The sequence below is a fragment of the Seriola lalandi genome, unplaced genomic scaffold, assembly GCF_002814215.2.
Source record: "Seriola lalandi dorsalis isolate HSWRI2012SDOR001 ecotype SW California unplaced genomic scaffold, Sedor1 jcf7180002049661, whole genome shotgun sequence".
Classification (NCBI taxonomy): Eukaryota; Metazoa; Chordata; class Actinopteri; order Carangiformes; family Carangidae; genus Seriola; species Seriola lalandi.
The window spans coordinates 1417-24335 of record NW_019520214.1 but is presented as its reverse complement, the minus strand read 5'-3'; the positions used below and the strand labels follow the sequence as shown (position 1 = coordinate 24335).

At 38.5% G+C, this 22919-nt stretch overlaps 2 protein-coding genes across 4 annotated transcripts in view; both read left to right on the top strand.

Moving 5' to 3' along the window:
• The window catches only part of lrp2b (low density lipoprotein receptor-related protein 2b), a 38270-nt gene extending 32198 nt beyond the window's left edge, over positions 1–6072 (top strand). Inside the window, exons 66-81 of one of the 3 annotated variants that reach the window (XM_023398581.2) lie at positions 109–234; positions 528–671; positions 778–943; positions 1218–1346; positions 1754–1974; positions 2161–2343; positions 2637–2756; positions 3138–3225; positions 3434–3498; positions 3601–3772; positions 4019–4082; positions 4179–4313; positions 4632–4721; positions 4973–5044; positions 5311–5364; positions 5655–6072. In XM_023398581.2, the coding sequence (XP_023254349.1) occupies positions 109–234; positions 528–671; positions 778–943; positions 1218–1346; positions 1754–1974; positions 2161–2343; positions 2637–2756; positions 3138–3225; positions 3434–3498; positions 3601–3772; positions 4019–4082; positions 4179–4313; positions 4632–4721; positions 4973–5044; positions 5311–5364; positions 5655–5690 (1865 nt within the window). In that variant the 3' untranslated portion in view covers positions 5691–6072. Of the gene's footprint in view, positions 1–108; positions 235–527; positions 672–777; positions 944–1217; positions 1347–1753; positions 1975–2160; positions 2344–2636; positions 2757–3137; positions 3226–3433; positions 3499–3600; positions 3773–4018; positions 4083–4178; positions 4314–4631; positions 4722–4972; positions 5045–5307; positions 5365–5654 lie in introns of all 3 variants that reach the window. The other 2 variants (XM_023398580.2, XM_023398579.2) reach the window with 2 other exon arrangements.
• Positions 6073–7947: 1875 nt separating this feature from the next.
• On the top strand, positions 7948–20611 carry LOC111648853 (MAGUK p55 subfamily member 3-like; the record flags this gene model as incomplete). Its single annotated transcript, XM_023398589.1, has 7 exons — positions 7948–8190; positions 17725–17751; positions 18079–18197; positions 18626–18703; positions 18873–18953; positions 19382–19519; positions 20530–20611. Coding segments are annotated over exons 2-7 (523 nt in total), but the record flags the coding sequence as incomplete, so codon positions are not given.
• Between the last annotated feature and the right edge of the window lie 2308 nt (positions 20612–22919).

Here is a 22919-nt window from a genome sequence, read left to right as displayed (position 1 = left end):
AAAACATCACTATTGCAGTTGAGGACCTGGTGGGTAAAACCATCAAACCATGCCCATCAAATCTGCAGAGCAGGGAAACATGACCTTACCCACACTTTTCCCTTTCAGACATCAATGAGTGTGAAGTGTACGCCACCTGTCCTCAGGTCTGTAAGAACACCAAGGGCAGCTACGACTGTGAGTGCGCCCCCGGATACAGGAAAGTGGGCGACGGCAAAATGTGCGAGGCCGTGGGTGAGAACAATCTTTCACCTAAGTAGACCTAGGTAGATGGCTCAGTGAAATAGAGTTTTTGACCTCATTTGGAGGAAGTGCGAGCAACAAACTTCTGTCTGTGACTCATTAATAATCTGCTGGTGAATCTAGTTAGCATACCGAAAATAAATACCAAAATACCGAAAGAAAAATGAAGATGCAGGTGTACATGGTCTTACTACTCTCAAAAAAAAAAAAATCTCGCTGTAGTTAGAAGAAATGCAGCAAAATGCCAAATATGGGTGAAGTGTAAATACGCATGTCTCCCTCAGGAGCGACTCCCCTTCTGCTTCTGCCGGAGAACATTCGTATCCGGAGGTTCAACCTGCAGACAGAGGCCTACCATGACTTCCTCCAAGAAGAGGAGCATATCATGGCTCTGGATTATGACTGGGACCACAACAATACTGGATTCAGTAAGACACACACAGATTAATACAAGATACTGCAGAGAAAGACAAAAGAAAGACAACTGGTGACAAATCTTACATCTTGTTTGATGATGTCCCTGCGCTTACTCAGGTATGGTGTACTTCACTGTGGCCGGTAAAGACTCTCTGCCAGGTGCCATTAAGAGAGCATTCATACCTTCAGTGGATGATGGCAGTAACAACATAGGTGCCGCTGTTGACCTTGACATCAAGTACATCACCAGACCAGACGGCATCGCTGTGGACTGGGTGGGCAGGTGCGTTTTCACTGACCTTACTGAAGTACCTTCACTGTTCTGGTGCTTGAGTTTAATCATAGTTTATCAGTGACAATATTTTTTTTTCATTCACGTGAATGTAATGCCAATTAAAACATATAATCAAATATATAAAAGGACCACATTATAAGTAAAGGGGTAAAGCACTTGTAGTGAGTACTATACTACCATACTGTCTTTTACAAATACAGCTTCTTCACAGAGAGTTTGCATGTGTCGCAGCATATAATGTGAGTATTCCTTCTCATTTTAGAAACCTTTACTGGGCAGACTCCAGGGTGAAGAGGTTAGAGGTGGCCATGTTGGATGGACGCTACAGGAAGCACCTAGTCAAGACTGAGCTAGGTCACCCATCTGCTGTGGCCGTCAACCCACGACTGGGGTAAGACAGTCAGGGCTACAACACCTGACTTCAAGGAACTGTTTTACAGATTGCAGTAATTTAGGGCGTTAATTGATTTTGAGGCAGTTTATTTAGTTTTTGTCACTTTGTGTTGCTCAATTCTTACATCTTCAAATTACACACCTAGTTCAATTTGTTGGAAATCATTTCCCTTGAAACATTTATCATTTTTTCTGAAGTGAAAATGGTGACATATGGTGGACATTTTTATATTTTTCTCTACCTGCGTAAATTATCTGTTAGCAGAGTTCAATTATAAACCACAGCAGAAATAATGGAGCATTTAGCTGCAACACTGCTGTATGGAAAACGTTAAAAGAAGGGCCTACTGTATAACTCATCACATCTCAGAGACCAGTGCTCTAATATGTGCTGTGTCTCTGCAGGATGTTGTACTGGGCAGACCGCGGGGAAACAGCCAAGATTGAGTGTTCTTGGCTGGATGGTCAGGAGAGGAAAGTCCTTGTGGCAGACGGCCTGGGTTGGCCCACTGGCCTGTCAATCGACTTCACCAACGGTGACAGAATCTACTGGTCCGACTCCAAGGAAAGCCGCATCGAGTCCGTTCTGCCTTCAGGAGAGGAACGTAGAACTGCCGTCTACATAGGTGAGGATTAGGAAGGACGGTCATCAAAGAAGCCTGAGATGAGATGAGAAATTATTTGGGAAAAAATATGTTCATGTGTGACCTCAGATACCAACGTGTTTGAACTGTGGATTGGTAACGTAGAATCTTGAAATGGGATTTTGTTAATCTGGCAGTAAACCAGACTTTTTGTTGCACCTTGTGTAGATGTGAGAAACCCCTTCAGTGTGAGTGTGTTCGAGGACCATGTTTACTGGAGCACTCAGGAGAAAGGCGAGGTGTTCAAGCAGGACAAGTTTGGCCGCGGAGCCAAGACCAAGCTGCTGACTGCTGGGCCCTGGCTGACCCAGGTCTCTATGTACCAGCAGCAGAGATACAACTCCAGAGCCAGTAAGCTGCTCACTCACCCACAGCACATATTCACGCAAACTGCTCTGTATTCATCTTGTGGAGTAATGCATATAGGGTGTCACCCTAATCCTTTTTGCATTTTTGCATTCATCACTGGATTATTGCTTTTGATTTTGAAAATGTAACTGCAGGAAGCCAACCATGATCCCCAGTCTTTTCAGATTACCATTTTAAATTTTAAACTTTAAAACCTAACAGTGAAATATGTCAGTACGTCATGCTCTTTACGTTGTTGAAATGGAAGAATTGAACAACTTTTCTTGTCTCTGCAGTGAAGAATCCATGTAAGGGAACCTGCAGCCACCTGTGTTTGCTGCGACCGGGAGGTTACACCTGCGCCTGCCCTGAGGGCACCAGCTTCGTCTCTGGCAGTAACACTGAATGTGATGCTGGTAAAAAGAAAACACCTTTTTCCTCAGAAACTCAAATAAAAACATGGGGCATCCTGTATTGAAATTTCAGAAATGAATCTATGATCTTAATTGCAACAATATTAAATAACTTGCTTGATCCGGATCCAGAAATGTCTAGTAAAGAGGTTAGACAATATTAATTCAATGCAAAATACCAGACGAATAATAACTACATTGCATTAATCATGGTGGACACAAGGGAGAAAAATAGTGGAAAGAAGGAGCCAGACAGTCAAAAATCTATCAATATTCTTCTAAACTTATATCCCAATCTTCAACCCAATGATTAGAATATATCTGCTACAGGACATGAAAAATCATTCTCTAAGTTAAAATAATTGTTCATCTTAAATATTTCAGGGTTTGATCCACCGCCTACCATGCCACCACCGTGTCAGTGTCAAAATGGAGGCACCTGCTACTTTGATGACAACAAGGCTCTCTGCAAGTAAGTTTTATATTTATTTATTTATTGAGTCTTTACAACCAGAAATTGAAAATGAACTAGAAAACATCACAAAGACAGAAACCTCCGGGGCAATCATAACAAATTTATTTTTAAAAAATGATACACAGACAAATGCATCAGTTCAGTTAACAAGTGAGAGCGTTTTTTTGAAATGTAACAACTCTAATGTTTGTGTTTTGGTTCACAGATGTCCTCCAGAATGGAAAGGAGATTACTGCCAGACAAACATATTCGACGTGGTCGCCTCCTCAAGTATATTTGATTTTATAGCCAGAAATACTAAATTATATTATAAAAACGTATTATTAATAAGCTGCCTTTCGCCCCTCCTCTGTCCATGTCTCTCCCTCTCAGTTGGAATAGCCATCGGGGTGACAGTGCTGATTGTGGTTCTGCTAGTCGCCCTGGTCTATGCTGCCAGGAAGAAGTCTAACCTGCTGGAGACACTACGGAATAACCTGCCCTCCATGCCCAGTATGCCCAGTATGCCCAGTATGCAATCAGTGCCCACCCTGGCAAGCTTAAGGTGAGATGGAGCCAGAAAAGAAAACATACAATAGATGGTTACTGCTGTCAGAAATGTAATATCTGAATGACATGTTCACAGTTTTTTTGAAGTAGTACTATCTACTACTACAAAATAAGACTAAATGCAAATAAAATTATTGCTGAAATGTGTTTTCCTGTGCAGTTGTCAGGATGTGTTAGTATGTTATTTACAGCAATTTGTTACAGCTAAATGATATACTGCTTGTGTGATGATGGTTCTCAGGAATGGCTTCACTCGAAATGCACCGGAGGCAGAAGCCAGTGAAACAAGAGTGAATTCAGAAGCGGTCAGTAACACAACGACCATTCAAGTCAATCCATTTCCGCTGTTGAGATCTCATATGTTTATTTACTTGCTCTGTGTACTTGTTGTCTGATGCCAGGTTCCCTGTATGTCTGTGTCCATGCTGGACACGGAGGGAGGAAAGAGTTTTGAGAACCCGGCATATGTGGCTGGAGAACAACCCGCCTCCAGCAGCATGGTGACGGCCACCGCTGCTCCTGGTGGAGCAAACAAGGTCAATAAACACAAATGGCTGCTCGCCTGTGGACTGCATTGACTCTGCTCACACTGCACCTTCTTTTGCTTAATGTCTGCATATATTTGACATGCTGCATGGTAACATTTTGCTGCTATATTTTCCAAATTGACGTTGATATATTTAATATAAACTTAACGTAATTTCATCACTACTAAGTAGTTTGTATACGGAAACGTTAAAAACATAATGCAGAAACATGACATTGATCCAATGTAGCACATCACTAAAGCGGAATTTTAAATTTTGACAAATTTGGCTTTGCCCAGTCTTGTGATCCTGTCTTTCCCTCCTCAGGAGAACGTTGATAATCCCATGTATACGGATGAAGTTCAGGTTGTGGATGAGCCCACAACAACTGCAAACAAACCTGCAACTGCCAACAAGGTTGGTTTTACATCCATCATTTAGTTGAAGTTGCTTTTATTCATCTAATAACTCAAGGCTTTTTATTCTAAATTATCAAAGCACGTGGAAGAAAATGCTGAGAATGAAAAATTAATTGGATAATAAAATACTCAAATGCAGCTCTTCAGGTTTTACTGGTATAACCCTTGAGAGTTTTATTTGTTTTGTTCTGTGATGATCATCAACTCCCTTAAACTGTTATGAATCTTTCTTCCCTGTGGCCATTGTAGGAAGCTTTTGAGAACCCAGCATATGGCTCAGAGACAGACGATGTCGACGTCACTCCTGCTCCGAGCGCACAGGTAGCCATGGAGACGCTTGTCAAAATGTTATGCAATGTTTACTGTTCGATATCTGACGACATGAATAATTACCTGGCCTGACTGTTGAAAATGTGCAAGTAAAAGTCTGAAATGAAATATCTAAGTGGACTACTTCTATCAGAGTAGATGTCAAGGCAGTGAAATCTTTGAGTGAGTGGGGCTATTTCATTTTTGCATGTGTGTTTACATATATATACGGCATGTGCTCAGTTGTTGATGCATTTCATTTCTTCGTTTCCCAGCAGTTTGAACCCATTGGGGAGGACAGCTCTGTGTTCTTCAGAAATCCCACATACACGGTGAGTCCAGAATGACAATAAACGAGTGAATGTGTCGGGGGCGGGCAGGACTCGATGGATTTCACTGTGACATGCTGAGCTGTAAAGATCCTGTACAACATGGAAGTCATGAAGTCTGATTTAAGTATATTTTTACTCAAGTTTAAAAAGTTTTTAGCCACAGTCTTAGAGACAATTCACAACTTTTTTGACATTATGTAGCATGGTTTTGTTCAGGACCAGACATACACTGTCTGTTTATATATATATATATATATATATAATTGTTGAAAATCATTGTGATCTTCCAGCAGGAAAACGCACAAGCCGCTGACTCTGACATTTGATGACACCTCTACACCAGAGATTAGACTGGACCACATTTCAAGAGTGAAACCTCTTTATTGAAATAACATCATGGGTCAACAAACTAAAAATTTCAAACAATGACAGACCTTGAACAAATCAACCAAGATAGTTTGTTAAAGAAAAATATATATTTTGTGTCACATACAGACTTAACCTTAATTTAAATGTATCTATTTGTGTAAAAAGAAATCTTAGACATGATTTAATGTAACTAATATGAGACTTTTTCAATAATTGAACCATGTGAATGAAAACTTGTAAATGCTGTGTCTATGATTAATAGTTTGTTTTGTATCTTTTTGTAATTTTTGTAAATTTTGACTGGAACAAAGTTAAATATTGAAACTGCTATTACCATCATTGTGTGTCTGTGTTTTTGTTTAGCAAAAGTGTAATGATTGGACTCTTACTGTTATGAGGTTTCACATTAAAATTACAGATTGTATGCCCTTTAGATTAGATTAAGCCTCTGATACTGAATGTTTCATTTGATTAAACAAAGATCTGCCCTATCTGTCATGGGACGGTGCGACGGTGCACATATCACAGGAGGATCTGTCATCACAAGACTGAAGCTCCCACTGGTGTAATCCACTCTCTCATCACAGAGAGGACTCTGATCCCCAGCTACTGGATCTGACCCACTGAGCTAAGATGAAATGCTTTGTCATCATCCATCTAATCACACAGAGAGAGGCAAATTGAGACTGTGATCACAGGGCAGCAGCAATGATTCTGCTCATCCTCTCACTCTGTCTGAACACATCAAGGTCTCTTGCTTGGTCTCAGCTTGCACATCTAGGCCGACCAGCAAAGGGACACAAGAAAGTGAAAAAAGCAGAAAGGGGTGGATAAGTGGACAAGTGTGTAGAAGATTGGAAACAATAGGGAGAGGGGCGGGGGCGTGTAAAGCGCTGTGACCAGTGTGTTTGTGTGTTGTGGTTCATGAGTCATTGTTGATGTTGATGACACTTTTCTCCCCCACAAGACGTCTCTGACCATCAGCCAAAACATGCGCTGTACCATTCACTGAGAGACACAGACGTGGAGGGAGGGGATGAATAGCAATTGATGGATTTGAGAGGGGCGGACCCACCAGGCATGCAGCTTGCAGCATGTGTGCTCACAGTGCTGCCTTCAAGGACTGTCAGAAATCCAAGTGAACGATCAAAGAATGAATTCTATGTGATGATGGTGAAAAAGTTCAAAAATTTGAGGAGGATTTTTTTTCTTGGCAGTTGTGGTTAGTTGAATAAACAGGGAATATTAGTTCAATTACACTTTTATTTCTTTAACAACAATAGCCCTATATTAAATGTTTTTACATTAGGTCATAGTCTGTATTGAGGCTAATTTTTGCCAGGAAAAGAAAGATCTGATGGAAAATTGTGGCAGAAAAATTAATTGTGGTAAGTAAAATATTAAGTCAGTATTATGAGACACTAAGTCATATTACATGAAATAAGGCGTTAAGATTCAGACATTCCATAAAATCAAAATTGTGAGATACAAAGTCAAAATTGCAAGAACAGTTTCACCTCTACTGATATTAAGTGAAAACTTTGACATATACAAAAAGTGAGCTAGTAAAGTAATTTGACATTATCTGGCTTTTCCTGGGCTTTCATAGCCTATATGTTTTGTGTATTGTGTAAAAAGTAGTGTATATGATCAGCCCCTATATCCACTTTTTGTTCAGTTCTCAGTTGTAGCGAAATCATGTAGGAAACGACTTAAAACTACTTTAAACTAACACTCAACAGTGATCATAAACCATGGCTGGATTAACATGTCAGGGAACCAAATTTGCTGTTGGGCCCCTATTGACATCCACCCCCTAGCCCCGTTTTTTTTTTAGGAATATCCACCAAGTGAACATAATTTGACTAAATAACCAAAGTGCCAGCAAACAACAAATAATTTTTTTGTTTGTTTTTTTACAAGAGAGGATCACAAGGTTGTGTAGGCTACTAATGCAAGACCCACCTTATTTCCTACTTTATTTTTGTAGAAAATGTATACTTTTTTTTTTTTTTTTTTTAACAAAAGCCAAGTGATACATTGAACCTGGGGACCCAAGGGGCTGTAGGAAACCATCCTTGCCTACTACAAATTTTCTCTTTCTCATTTCCTTCCAATTAATGTCTCTTGCGCTTTGTGGTACGTGAATCTTGGACACTGGAGTTTTACGAGGAGCACTTGAAGGCAGCGCGGACAGAGCGAGCGACTGAGGGCGAGAGCGAAGTGACTGACAGAGGGGGAAGGGGAGACTCATTGAGCGTTAGATTGGACGAGGCGGAGAAATAAAACCTGGTGTGTGGCAGTCAGCTGGAGACGGAGAGAAACACAGAGAGAAAGGGGAAGGAGAAAACACAAAAGGAGGCAGGCTGGTGTTGTAACAGAAGCGGGGTCGGGCTTAGAGAGGGGCAGACAACAGAGAGAAACACGCACACTGAGGCTGAGCGAAGCCTCAACAAGGTAAGGTTATTCTCTCATGTGCACTGACTTAACTGTTTTTTTTCAGTGTCTATTTACGTGTGTGTGTCTGTCTGATAAAGAGCAAAATATCAGTTAATTTACTCTTATTTAGACTAATCAACCTTACTCTGTTTTGTCCATAAGCTCTATGAAATTAGTGTGTTTTTTTTAAGGCTTTTTATGAATTGAGCGTTCCAGTTTTTGTGTCTGAGTAAACCATGTGGAAGCCTGACTGTGCTGCATGTTAATGAGGTGTGTGTCTCACCTGAGATTGATTTCCAACTCCAACACTACATTAAACTGTGACAGAAGAGACTATTGCATGTGGATGTACACCATCTTAGACCGTATGAGCCAATTAAATGACTAGAAATGACCATTGTGTTAGGGGGAAGCTGATCAATATTAACAGATCACTGTGCTTGGTGACCTCAGCCAGAGGTCTGCTGACAGGACAGGCCTTTAGCTGTGACTTGGTCATGCTTTGCTGCAGGGCAGGGCAGGCTCTGTTTTATGGCTTTATTGGCTTTCAGAAGAAGCAGGAAAGCCAAAGACATTCAGTGAAGGTCAGGGTCATGCACTGTGGTTTTTTAGTAAACAAAGTCGCAAGGAAAAATGTGTGCCAGTGTCTCTAAACCCAGACAGGGGACACAGGGATGTCTTATGTCTAGACACCCAGCTCATTTTCATGATTATGCTTCAGTGTTTTTAGGTGAGAATGAATTTGTTATGTAAGTGCAACAGATGAATTGATTGGTAAGATGACTGTTTGTTTGTACGCGGGCGTTTCGTAGTCGGTGTTCTCAATGCCCTGGGCCAGAGCTTCTGTCTGAAGGGACCATTACCATGTCTGGTTGTAAAGTCAAACGACTTCAGAAACACAAAGCGACCACAAAAAGATGCAAAAAGATGACAAAGAGACACAAAATGATCAAGAACTGCAAAGCGACCACAGAGATATTCAAAAATATCACAAACGGATGCAAAAGAACAACATGAAGGTGCTAAACGACTACAAGAGATGCAGTGGCCTCAAAGAGATGCTATATGACCCCAAAGAGACAAAAAACGACTACAAAGACGTGAAAAGCAAAGAGACACTAAATCTACATTAAAGAGGAACAAAAATGAATTCAAAGAGACAAAAAGATACAAAGAGGTGCAAAATGCCCATGGACGATGTGGTTGCATCGTTTTTAGTCACTCTGCGTCTCTGAGTCTTGGTGTCTTGCTCCCATGTGTGGAGCGTGGGAGCCTTTCACATGTTTGTGGCCAGGATTGTCCCCTCTTAAACCCTGTTTTTCTGTGCATTTACACATATCATTATGAGTTCAGAGGGAGTTTAACATTAGCCACCAGTCAAAAGCCTCTAAGGCTTGGCCCTCCTACCAGCCTGATTGGCACTTTATCAACATGATCATGATAAGCCAAACTTGTTTTGGCTGTTGAAATTCTTGTTTGCCTTGTAAAAAGAGACATTGGCCTGTCTGCACACACAAATATGGGATTCCTTTCCTCAGACAGGGAGCCAAATTCAATCTCTCAACCCTAGAAGTGATCCTTTATCCTGCTGTGTCTGAGAGTGGGCGTGTTGAAGGTGTTTTGAAGTGATGTTCTTCTCATAAGCCTCTTAAGAGCCGTCTGGCTCCTGACCTCCTCTGCACTACATTTTTATGTTATTTCTAGCATTTATTCAAGCACAATTGAAATCTAAACTGAATCTCAAGGTCACTGTGAAGGAAGTGAAGAGTAACTTTTACGGTGTGATTGACAGAATTACCTATTTAAGAATTATTTTATCATGTTGAGATAAAACAGAGGTCCTTAATTTGGGATTAGAGCAGTAACGATTAGTTGATCATAAGAAAATAATGTTCAACTTTTTTTTTTTAATTGATTAATTCTTTTTTTTGTTTTATTTTTTTTTATTTTTACATTTCATTGGCTAAATGTCTTTTTTTGAAATGCAGACATTCTGGATAATACTTTTGCTATATATATATATATATATATATATATGTGTGTATAATTTTATTTTTTTACTTCGTACGGAGAATAGAAAGTGTTTAATTTTTGAAATGAGAGATGTTCTATAAATCTTTTGTGGCGTTACTACAGCATAGATCGTAATCCTACTGGGAAATGTACAACATGCAACTTTTTTTTTTTTTTCCCTAACGGATATTGGAATTAAATCTGTCATATTCAAACATGTCGGATCAGCCATGTGGGTGGCATCATAGGTGGTGGACCACACACACACACACACACACACACATACACACGTGCAAAAGCACGCAGAGCGGTGGGCAGATGGCATCAGCAGTGTGTTGGCGACCTCGCCCCTCTCTGTCTCCCTCTCGGGACCCGTCCAACAGCAAATGAGTCTGGCAAACAGGTGGCGTACGTGCATGTTTGTGTGTGTGAGGAGGGAGGACAGCGACGTTTAGCTCTGCATACACAGTGTCAGTGTAATAAAGTAGCACGCTTGACTGTAGATTTTCTTAATGCCTAATTTTTTCAACATGTTGATATTCCAACCCATGAGCACTTGGTAGTCACCACTACATTACATGAGTACTCAATATTAATGGGATTGCACCCATGATCTTAACTACACACCTGTAAAGTTTCGTGGCTGTATGTTGTATGGTTGACAAAGATCCAGAGAGCCTCCATGGACAAAGTTAACCAGTGTAAAACACAGTCAAAGCATATAATGGACGATTCAGTGAGGATTTGACTATCAGTCACAAACCTCAGTGCTCCATGATACAGAACATCTGATCAATATGAAGAAGAGAAGGAGAAGTGAATATGGAATGTTGTCATGATTGAGCACACTTATGAGCACCAGAAGCCAGGGGGAAAACCCTGATTAGAAAATGATAAAAACCAATAACACAACAATAAAGAACACACAGCTGACAGTTGTACCATGCTGCGATGGAGACCCTGCAGATCAAGTGATTACCACAAGGTCAAAACTCTTAATAATAGTTCCTGTGTAATATTTAAGTGTTAATTATTAAAACATAAACAGACATCCGGCTTGTTGATGTGTCCTTGAGCAGCTCCCTCACTCCCTCCGTTAATTTGACGAGGCAAGGTGATTTAAAGGAAAACTTGCCAACCGGAGTCAAAAATGATGAATTATTCATTTTTAAATAAAATCTGTATGCAAATGCTGTAAAGGGGCAAACTATAAACTAAATTAATAAACCAGAGTTAAGATCATGCAGGTAAAAGTAATTAGGTTGTCTACAAACTTGCTATCGTGCTCATACTGGGGGCTGACGCCAGGATGAAAGGTTTAGCTTAGCATAAACACTGGGGGAAAAAAAGGGGGGGGGGCAGTTAGACTGGCTCTGTTCAAAGCAAAACATGTAAACATGTTATATCTTCTTGGTTTAACATGTACAGAAACCGACAATTTGCTATTTTTGGAGCAGCAACTTCAAGTCTTCGCTAACTGCCTGGAAACTGCTCTCAGCCAAAAATAGTCGTGCAGAGAACCCCTTGTAAACAGCAAAATGTCGTTCTTACACTTTTGGTTTTTGTACAAATTTAATAAACCAGATATAACTTGTTAATTTTCGAGCTTTAGATGTGCCATGAGGTGGGTTTTGTTACATTTGGACAGAGCCAGGTTAGCTGTTTCTCCCTGTTTCCAATGTTTGAGCCAAGCTAACTGGGTTAGCTGCTAGGTGTAGCTTCATATGTAATGGCCATTATAGTGGTATTGATCTTCTCATCAAACTCTCAGCAAGAAAGTACAAGATTATTTCCCAAAATGTCAAACTAAAAAAAAGCTCTGCACTGATGATGTCTCCAAACATATTAAACTCAATTAAATGAATTATATATTTGATTAAGATCTTTGAAGGACTAGTGTTGTCCTTGTCTAATAATATCAACAACTGAATTGTGCATCACAGAAATAATACTTCTGCATGATGATATCTAATTGAAAGACCACATTACAGTTAATTTATTAAGTTAGTGAGGGGGTTTCAGTCTGCCAATGTGACCCTAAAAGTTTCCAAAAAGGCCCATCAGATCTTCCCAAAGACCAAGGACACATTTCCTAGTTATTTATTTTTGTCTCAACAATGAAAAACCTCACAAGGATTTGGTTTGTAATACTATGAGATGGAGAGAAATCTGCTAATCATAACATTAGAGAAGCTGGAGCCTCCACACATTTGTCCCTTTTTTATTGGATGAATTACTTAACCTGATAAATGGGTTATTGAAAATGCCATCAATTAATTTTCTTTAAATCACTTAATCAATGAACTGCTTCAGTCTTCATTTTTTATTTGTGGTAGAGTTCTTTTTGCTAAAAATACAAGTTGTTATTTTTTTCTTATCGGTCTGTCATCTTTGCTGCTATTCAGTTTCTCCCCTAATCTACCAAACCTCTCTTATCTGTGCCATTGTGTTCATTGAAATCCTCGGTGATGCACACAGCCGCGAGCGCTGCCGTCTTAAATCAAGGAGGCTAGATAATACCGCCATATGGCCGGTGGGAACCTTAAGTATTTAGACGATAGACTCTGTGAGAGAGAGGGAAAAAAAATGCGGAAAGATGTTGGATTTAATCTCTTCTCAGCCTCTTGTGATTAGAGAGAGAGTGTGGAGGGAGGAAGAGATGGAGAGAAAGAAGGTCAGGAACGTGGGCCAAGTGAGCAGGGGAGGAGAGCTGAATCAAAGCAGGGGCAGCACAGAGGATGAGTGAGAGGATGTTTTACCCCCGGACTGCTCGCTTTATGGTTTGAAGTTTTCTCAGTGGACTGGGCTTGTTTGATGGCCAACAGATAGCAAAATACACACTAGAATTTAATTTGAACACCAGGAAAATGCATGAAAACAAACATTTAATCACAATTCAAGGTCACTTGGAGCAGTAATTACAGAAGCGGTGAAGTTGAGAGAAAAAATTGGCTTAAAGTTTTCTGGATGACCAACTAACTGTAACACATTAAGCGAATATTTATTTTGTGCCTTTTTTTTTAAGACACAAAGATGTAGCCTATATAAAAATGTTCTTTCAGCTTTCTTCACCTCTTTCTTTTAACCTTTTTTTTTTTTTTTTTTAAATAATTCCTTCCGTGAAATTGAATGATTTGATAGATCTAATGGCAGCAGTTCCACTATCTGGTCACAGTTTTACAAACTCATCTGCAATGCCTTTGTTGTGAATCTGTTTGTTCAGTTTCATGGACATCCTGCTGATACAGAGACAAGATAGATAGATAAACATGCATAAATACACTTTGGCTTGTTTAGTTAGTTGAAGCTGTGTAAATCAGTAGGGTCGGTGAAGTGTGTGGACTTCTCGCCTGATAATGTGCAGAATTGATTTTTTTTTTTTAAAAGTGCTACGTGGTCAATGCCCTGCTGAGTGAGTGAATGAAGGGACAGGCATGCTGATGGTGGTACAGCATTAGACTGAATCAATCTGGGGGTTATTATTATCAATGCCTGATTGAGGGTCACTCATGGGAAGAGGTCAGAGGTCGTGTCACACTCCAGCAGTGATCCAGAGCAGACGAGATTTGTAGATCCGAAGACATTGGTGATGCTGGTCTCTCTGTTAACGTGTGTATTTACTGAAGTGCAGCAGAAAAACACAGAACATGACAAAGTGATGCAAATGGATGAAATATGGCCGGTTCATCCTCCAGTCAGTTGCATGGAAGATAATTTAATTCTCGTGTTTAATGATGCCATCAGCGTCCATGTGTTGCTGATGGACCACAACAGCAACTTTGAGCAGACAGATAGCCAATTATCATGTGTAATAGCTCTTTTAGAGCAGCTTAAAGAGGTTGTTTTTCATCACCACTCAGCAGTCTGAGGCACAATTAAATGCATTACATTACAACATTTTACACATGGGTCCAACCTGTACTTTATAAACACTTGTCATCAGTTAAGCAAAGATCTGTTTGTGGTCTGGCTGCTTATTCTAATTGCCACTTTGGCATGTTGCCATCCTGTCTTCAATCAGTGTTTTTCCAAACTAGAAATTTCCTTGGCAGCTGGTATGTTTTTACCAGCACACCCTGGGGAAAATGTGACAATCAAGTGACAGAAAATGACAAATAATCACTGTGAGACAATTGTAAATTGCTGTTTTTGAGAGAAATGGCAGAATATACGACACAAGATGACGGAAAAAAGTAGTGATTGTTTTTTTAAAAACTTTGAGATGCCAAAGTAGAAAGTCTCTGGGTACAAGTGATTTCTGTAAAAATAATCAGCATTGACATGGTAGTTTCATGAGGCTTATACATGTCTCCATTCATCTGTCTTAACGGTGAATAAATCTGACGAGAGCTTGAGAGCTTGCTACGTAGCCAACATACTGATCAGGTGCTTCTGGCTCCTGTTTATTGACGTGTTTGTTGAAACTGTGGATGTCTAACAATGAGCCAGACTGATATACCTTCTTTGTCAGAAAACACTGCTGCAGGATTGGTTTGTAATTTCCTACTCAAGAAGAAATGTTGCCCCCACAGTGAAAAACACAGACTTTCACTTTCATAAGCCACCATGTTGACTCCACGCAGATTTCTGCTTCGAGTCAAGTAATTTGTATGTGTCTCCAACTACTTCATACTTTTCTTTTTTAATCAGTGTTTTGTCCTTGCCCATTAATGGAGTACCTTTTCCAGTCCTTCCAGTTATTGGATACAAAAATGTGGTCCTTACCTTAGGAGAGTTGGCTAAGGAGCCATGTGAAGCTATGCAGGGAAGGTTAAGATATAGACAAAAACCAAGATACACTGCTTGTTGCTATTGCTTTTGTTTTTACAAATGCGAGTGTGGGGGTTGGCGTTTGATTGGGTTTAATAGTGGATTTTATACAGCTGTACCTCCAGTTCTGCTCTGTGTACCTAGATAGAGTTAATACTGTTTTGCTGGTAAAGATGGATGTGATGGATAACTGCTCTGCATGAATGCCCTTCATCCTGCAGATAGTGTGTAGGATGAAGCCTGAGCATACACACGCACTCACCACTGTTATATTCACCTGGCATCTTATTACTGCGACCCTCCCACAGATGTGTGTTAGTAGTGCTCAAGCCTGGTGTTTCGGCCTCCCACCTACACAGCCTGTAGTTCCAGGAGCAGTTAGAAGGTTAGAGCAGGTATACAGCAGGTGGGCTGTGCACCTGACGTTCTTCTGTAGAGACTGTTAATTAAGAGTCTGGGTGATGATCTAACTAGTGCACACAGTGACTACTGACAGCTGTGGAGGAAAAGTGCTATTCCCTCTCATGTATAAAGGATAGTTATAATATTAGATACCCTTTTAGTGGCACATTTTAGTCTGCCTAACTGTGTTGCTTCTGGACATAGAATATAGATAACATAGAAAATCCAAGTTGACGTACACAGAACAATGTAATGTTGTTCATGATTTAATTTAAATCAAGATTGTGCCCTTCATTTGTGAAACATCTGGAATATTTTTTAAGGGACTAGCAAAGTCAAGTTGTCTTCCAAATTATAAATAGTAACCTAAAGTAATAAACATTCACGCTGAGGCTTTTATTAAATCACTGGTAGGGTTCTAACTACTGATTATTTTCGTTGTCAATTAATCTGTCAACTTTGTTTTCAGTGATTTGTTAAGTCTTTAAAGTGTCAGAAAAAATGTAAGAAAAATGCTCATCAGTTTCGCAGATCCCAAGGTGATGTCTTCAGATTGCTTGTTTTGTCTCAAACCCAAAGAAGATATTTAATTTGCATACAAAGGCAGCAAGTGTGTTTGTTATAGTTGCCATACAATAATAATATTCAATTCAAATATACTGTCTCTAATATGCCACTTTGATCTGAATGATCATGCATTGTCCATTTTCCTTATCTGAAATGATTTTGTGAATTTTGCTATTGCTACATAGCCAGTGTTAGCATTAACAACTGTTTACTTAAGAGTCTTGCCAAGATCTTCAGCCATCGTTGTGTTTACAGTACAAGAGGTTATAATGCGTCCTCTGACCAGCGCTACTTCTTCAGGGCAGCCTACAGTGACTCTGTCTCAGAAAATGGCGAGACAGTTTGGCCAGACTGGCACTAGAGCTGGTTAGCATGCTAACTTCAGTAGAAGAAAGGAAATGATAGAAATGGGAGCAAAACAGGAGGTTTGCTTTCCATCATTGGAGACAGCCCTTGGCAAGGAAAGGAATGAGGATTGATGCTGAACTCACGTTTCTTTTAGACTGGAGAGTAAACAGTTTTTAATGCTAATGTTGATTATGTAGCAATAGCAAAACTTACAAGTAGCCCCTTTTTAATCAAAAATTGTTGCAATTGCAGTGTTTTCTGTCATTTGTGTGGACTAATCTTAGCTCTATTTACCAGTTCTAAATATTTTACATTGTTGCCTGTGATGAACAATAAAGATGGTTTGTAACTGCTGGCGTCACAGTAACACATAGCAAGTCTTAATATTTTTCTAGTAAAACTTTAAACCACGTCTTTACTGGGAAGTTAATGAGCAGGGTGGTGAGAAATGTGTTGTTTGGAGATGAAATGGGAAACCTTGAGCTGAGACAGTATGAGCAGAGACTAACAATGGTACATGAGTGATTTTGAAGCTAAGATCCTAATGAAAATAAGCTCTGAACAAAACATAATGGTAATGAAAATCTGGTATTGATGGCAGCTTGAAGCTACATGCTTCACTGCATGCAGCAACACAGCACTGAAGTGAATAATGTGACACAACTCAAACACCGTTTAATTAAACTAATTATCTGCAAGACTCTTGAGTTGTGCACAGAGAGTGATCCTATTGTGGTCAGTATTATCTGACCTCACTTTCCTCTTGACAGTCACACAGTATGAAATAAAATGAATGCTTTATGCCTCAGTAATGAGAGCGGCTGTTATCATACGGAAACTTCAGCACAGTAATGAGTTGATTCATCACTGTCAAAGCATGGCTGGTCGGGTCCCCTTTCAAAATATATTTACATTTTGACATAATTTTAAATGAGAAATAATATACTGCAGTCAGTGACCACCAAGGTAATAAAACCTATTTTTGTAACCTCACCCTTCTCCCTATGAGCAGCACAAGAGATCAGATATTTGCTTTTATAGTCTTTGAACATCTTGTTGCACCTACCAGCATGGAAATGATTTGTCCTATCTTTAAAATTTCTGTCTCAAATGTAACTATAGTGCAAATAAAAAGAACCATACTCCATACTATTATTTCAAGTCTGTGTAGTTTTAGATTAATCTCAGCAAATCTGTAGAATAGAAACTAGAATAAAATCATAATTTATAGGAAACCTTAGATTTATCCCCCTTTTTTTTAAAGAAAAAAAAAGAAATGCATATCTCATCCCTAATACAGAGTGTTATGGTTTTTTTTCCCCATTCTCAGTTACGTCTGTGATTTATCACTGTGGCCAACAAGTAGAGAAGAGAATTTAAGAGAATTTACCAGATTTGCTTTCCCTCCCTCCCTGCTCTCCCCCCTCTGCACCCTCCTCTGAATGATTGAAGCCATGCCCATCGTGTCTGCAAGCACAGGTACGACATATGCTCGAGCTACTTGTTCATTCTCTCTGATGCTTTATATATACTTATAAATAATGGACATGCTATAATATCAAGCATACATTACTAGAGCTTGAACTGAGAGTATTAAAGAAGCTTAACAAAGCTTTCTATGAGATTACCACATCTGTTTACATGACAAAAGGTATAATCTCAGTATTTAACTCTAATATTTGTATTTGGTTGAGGAAAATTGACATCATACAGGAAATTGCATTACATTAGCCGTTGATTTAGTTCTTGATAGACAACAGGTGTTTGAATGGGTGATTAATACATGACTGGTTTTATGATTCATAGGGCTGCATGAGACACTGGCCCTGCTCACCTCTCAGCTCCACCCAGATGCCAACCATAAAGAGGACCTGGTCTTCCTCAAAGATGTCTTCAGTGAGAAAAGCCTTGGTTACCTCATGAAGGTACAGCAGATATATCTGAGGAGAAGTGACTTCTTCATATTTATGATTTCTGGCACAACTTGGCCGACAAACCACATTTAACGAATGGAATTCCAGTCACATCCTGTATTTCTTTCTATGAAGAACAAAACATGAACAATATTATCAGCCTCTTTTATTTATTTATTTATTTATTTATTTATTTTTTGACAAAAGAAATGTGATTGACATTTTTCACTTAGACACATCTTCACTTGCATTGTTGTGCAAAACACACATCATACAGCATTAGTTTATATTGGGTAAATTAATCATAAATATAAAAAAGATTATTTAACAATAAAAGATCTAACAAATATTAAGTAAAAGGAAAATGCAATTGTTCAATGTACTCAAATGACCCTTCATAATACAAGAATTGGTTGTAGCTAATTTGTTGTTCATTACAGATCCATGAGAAACTGAAGCAGTATGAGAAACAGAGCCCGACTCCCGTTCTACACAGCGCCTCCTATCTGGCAGAGGACGTAGGTGCAACCTTTTCTCATATCAACTCCAAACTAAATCTGAATATGAAACAATACTCTACTTTAGAAATTACTTGGTATTTAATTAGATTTGTTTTATGAGGATATGTGGGACAACATTTTGAAATATTTTAAGCAACTTGAGAGATTTTCTGATTCACATTTTCAGCTGGCAGAGGAGCTTCAGAATGGGCCACTGGAGGACGATGAAAGAGAGCTGCTTCTCTTGCTGAGCACTCCTCACCTCAAGGTAGACTCTCACACATATTTATTGTGTCTTCCATCGCACATCGAGCATCTGATAAGTGCTCAGAAGTGTCTCTTTTGCTTCCAACCCAGACACCCTCTCATTCCCTCTGTGGTTCACTATCTTAAATGCCACTGCCTCTCTGCACTTTCAGTCTGAATTGCTCTGATTTCCTATCATCTATTTCATAACAGCAGTGTCAGAGCTGTCTGAGCCCCTAATTATTCTTATCAAGTGATTATGTTCAAGTTATTGGCTTTCTGGGGAGCGGAAAGAGATGACGCTTGTGAAACCTGAACACTCATTTGTAAAATCAATCAGTGAAAGAGATGTAATTCCTCCTTTTCTTTATGTACGTTGTTGTTCGGTTATTTAAATCTTATTTAACTTTTGCATTTATCGGTGTTTCTCTTTGTAAATTGTTCCTGCAGGCAGTGCTGTCAGCCCACGACACGGTGGCCCAAAAGAACTTTGACCCGATTCTGCCACCGCTGCCAGAGGATCTGGACGACGACCTGGAGGAAGAGTCGGTGAAGATCGTTCGCCTGGTGAAGAACAAGGAACCCCTGGTGAGTCGCCTCAGACCTGAAGACATGGCAAAATAATAGCTCCTCAGACCATCAGCAGCTACTTTTCTTATGCCTTCATGTGGGTTTTAAAACTGGATTTACTTTAATGGAGCAGCTTTGAGGCTTCAGAGAGCTCTGGGGTGTGAATTTGTCACTGTGGGATGCTATAAAAACCCTGCTAAAGGAAATCCTTCAAGCAGAGGACGAAAAATAGATTTGGTGTTAACTTGCCAGAAGCACCTGCTGGGGAGCCACCAGTTTTGCAGCAACTGGCTTACATCAGAAAGCTAAATGTAATAGTTCAGTTAAACTGAGGGGTGACAGAATGTAAACTGTAATTCCAGTGATTTGAACTACTTTTCTTTCACTGTTCTGTCACAGCCTCACACACTACCGGTTTGATTTTTTACATGTCACATGTGGGACTGATATGATATAATGCATCAGTTATTTTACATCATGTGGAGATCAAATATAATCCAACCCAGTGTAGTGGCTCACAATCTATACATGATACCTTGTTTGGCCATTGGCCATTTCTCCCTGTTTCTAGTCTTTATGCTAAGCTAAGCTCTCTGCAAGAATAAGTGTATTGCCCAAAATGTCAAAATATCCCTGTTAACTTACCGAGGAAAAATCTCTTGACTAAAACTGATGGAGCTGAAACCCAGTGTCAGAAAGTAAGGAAGTAGGTTGCATAACCTTACTGTATGATACACTAATAAGAAATGTAACCAAATGATCACTAGCGTATCAGCCTACCAGCACAAAAAACGAAGTGATCTCAATGATGAGGTATCAGAATCTCTAGTCACAGAGTTTTGTAATTTACTCTTTAATAGGTTATTGATTCTTTTTTTTTTTTTTTTTTTTTTCCTCCCAGCAAAAGCCACCAACTGGCACAAAAGGAGCAGCTTTTACCAGTCTATCAAAGGATTGTATCAACTCTGTGAACTGAAGATGAGATCTGTGTTTGGAAATCTGATTTATTTTCGTGTCTTTCCTACCAGGGAGCGACTATTCGGAGAGACGAGGCAACGGGAGCTGTAATCGTGGCCAGAATCATGAGGGGAGGGGCCGCCGACCGAAGTGGTGAGACAAACCCTGTTCACACATCAAATATACATCAAAACTCAAATGTTGGTTGCAAGGGTGTAGTTTTGGTCTCAACATTGGTAGGGACGCAACAACCCCATTTACCCTCCAAAACAAAAAGACTTTTTAATGCCGTCAACCAAACAGAATGCCCTTACACAAATGTAATATATGTACATGTGTTGAATTTCTATGTATGAAATATATGTACTGTACATATGAAGTAAAATCATATATGTCTTTAAGTATAGCCTATATGTAAAAATTACATATAAAACCTGTTGGAAATTGGAACAATAACATATATTGACATATATGTCTAGCTAATAGAAACATGTATTTTAGTATGTCTGTTTAAATTACAGACGTATGTTACATAAATATATATCCTCCCTAAGCCTGTCAGTATATGTTCATATTATATATGTAAATATAGAAGATAGACATGTATGATTGAATAAAATAATAAATTACTATGAAAATCATATACAAACCTATAGAATTTTAATAAGAATGTTGTTTTAAAGAAGTTGCATTTTACTATGAGTATTTCATATATATTATAAACTTTATATATCCAGGGGATGTATATCTGTCATAATAATAAGTGACACATATGGTAACATCACTCTTGATAAAAGGACATATATGTCATAAGTCAGAGTATACTAAGGCATAAAAAAGTCATTTTATATTAGGGCATAAAAAGTCATAAAAATGGCATAGTATAGTTCGGCATAAAAAGGTCAAAGTATAGTAAAGCATAAAAAGGTCATAGTATAGTAAGGCATAAAAAGTTAAAAAAAAAAAACCCATAATATATTAAGGCATAAAAAGTCATAAAAACGTCATAGTATAGTAAGGCATAAGAAGTCATAAAATGGTCAAAGTATAGTACGGCATAAAGAATCATAAAAAATAGCATAGTATAGTAAGGCATAAAAAGGTCATAGTATAGTAAGGCAAAAAAAGTCATAAAAAGACCATAGTATACTAAGGTATAAAAATTCATAAAAAACGTTGCAGTTATAGTAAGGCATAAAAAGGTCATAGTATAGCAAGGCATAAAAGTCATAAAATGGCATAGTATACTGAGGCATAAAAAGGTCATAGTATACTAAGGCATGAAAAGTCATAGTATAGTAAGGCATAAAGAGTCATAAAAAACAGCATACTATAGTAAGGCATGAAAAGGTCATAGTATAGTAAGGCATAAAAAGTTGTAGTATAGCAAGGCAAAAAAAGTCATAAAAAGGTCATAGTATAGTAAGATATAAAAAAGTCATACTATGCTAAGGCATAAAAAGGTCATAGTATAGTTAGGCATAAAAAGTCATAAAATATAGTATAGTAAGTCATTAAGAGTCATAAAAACAGCATAGTATAGTAGGCATAAAAAGTCATAGTATAGCAAGGCATAAAAAGTCATAAAAATGTCATAGTATAGCCAGGCATAAAAAGTCGTAGTATAGCAAGGCATAAAAAGTCATAAAAAGGTCATAGTATAGTAAGTCATAAAAAGTTGTAGTATAGGCAAAAATTCATAAAAAGGTCATAGTATAGTAAGGCATAAAACGGCACAGTATAGTAAGGCATAAAAAGGTCATAGTATACTAAGGCATAAAAAGGTCATAGTATAGTTAGGCATAAAAAGTCATAAAAACGGCATAGTATAGTAATGCATAAAAAGCCATAAAAAACATCCATACATATAGTAAAGAATAAAAAGTCATAAAAAGGTCATAGTATAGTAAGTCATAAAAAGGTCATAGTATACTAAGGCATAAAAAGGTCATAGTATACTAAGGCATAAAAAGGTCATAGTATAGTAAGGTATAAAAAGTCATAAAAAAAACATCATAGTATAGTAAGACATAAAAAGGTCATAGTATAGTAAGTCATAAAAAGTTGTAGTATAGGCAAAAATTCATAAAAAGGTCATAGTATAGTAAGGCATAAAACGGCACAATATAGTAAGGTATAAAAATGGCATATTATACTAAGGCATAAAAAGTCATAAAAATATCATAGTATAGTAAGGCATAAAAAGTCATAAAAACGGTCATAGTATAGTAAGGCATAAAAAGTCACAAAAAGGTCATAGTATACTAAGGCATAAAAAGGGCATAGCATAGTAAGGCATAAAAAGCCATAAAAGCGGCATAGCATAATACAGCATAAAAAGGTCATAGTATACTAAGGCATAAAAAGTCATAAAAAGGTCATAGTATAGTAAGGCATAAAAAGGGCATAGTATACTAAGGCATAAAAAGTCATAAAAATATCATAGTATAGTAAGGCATAA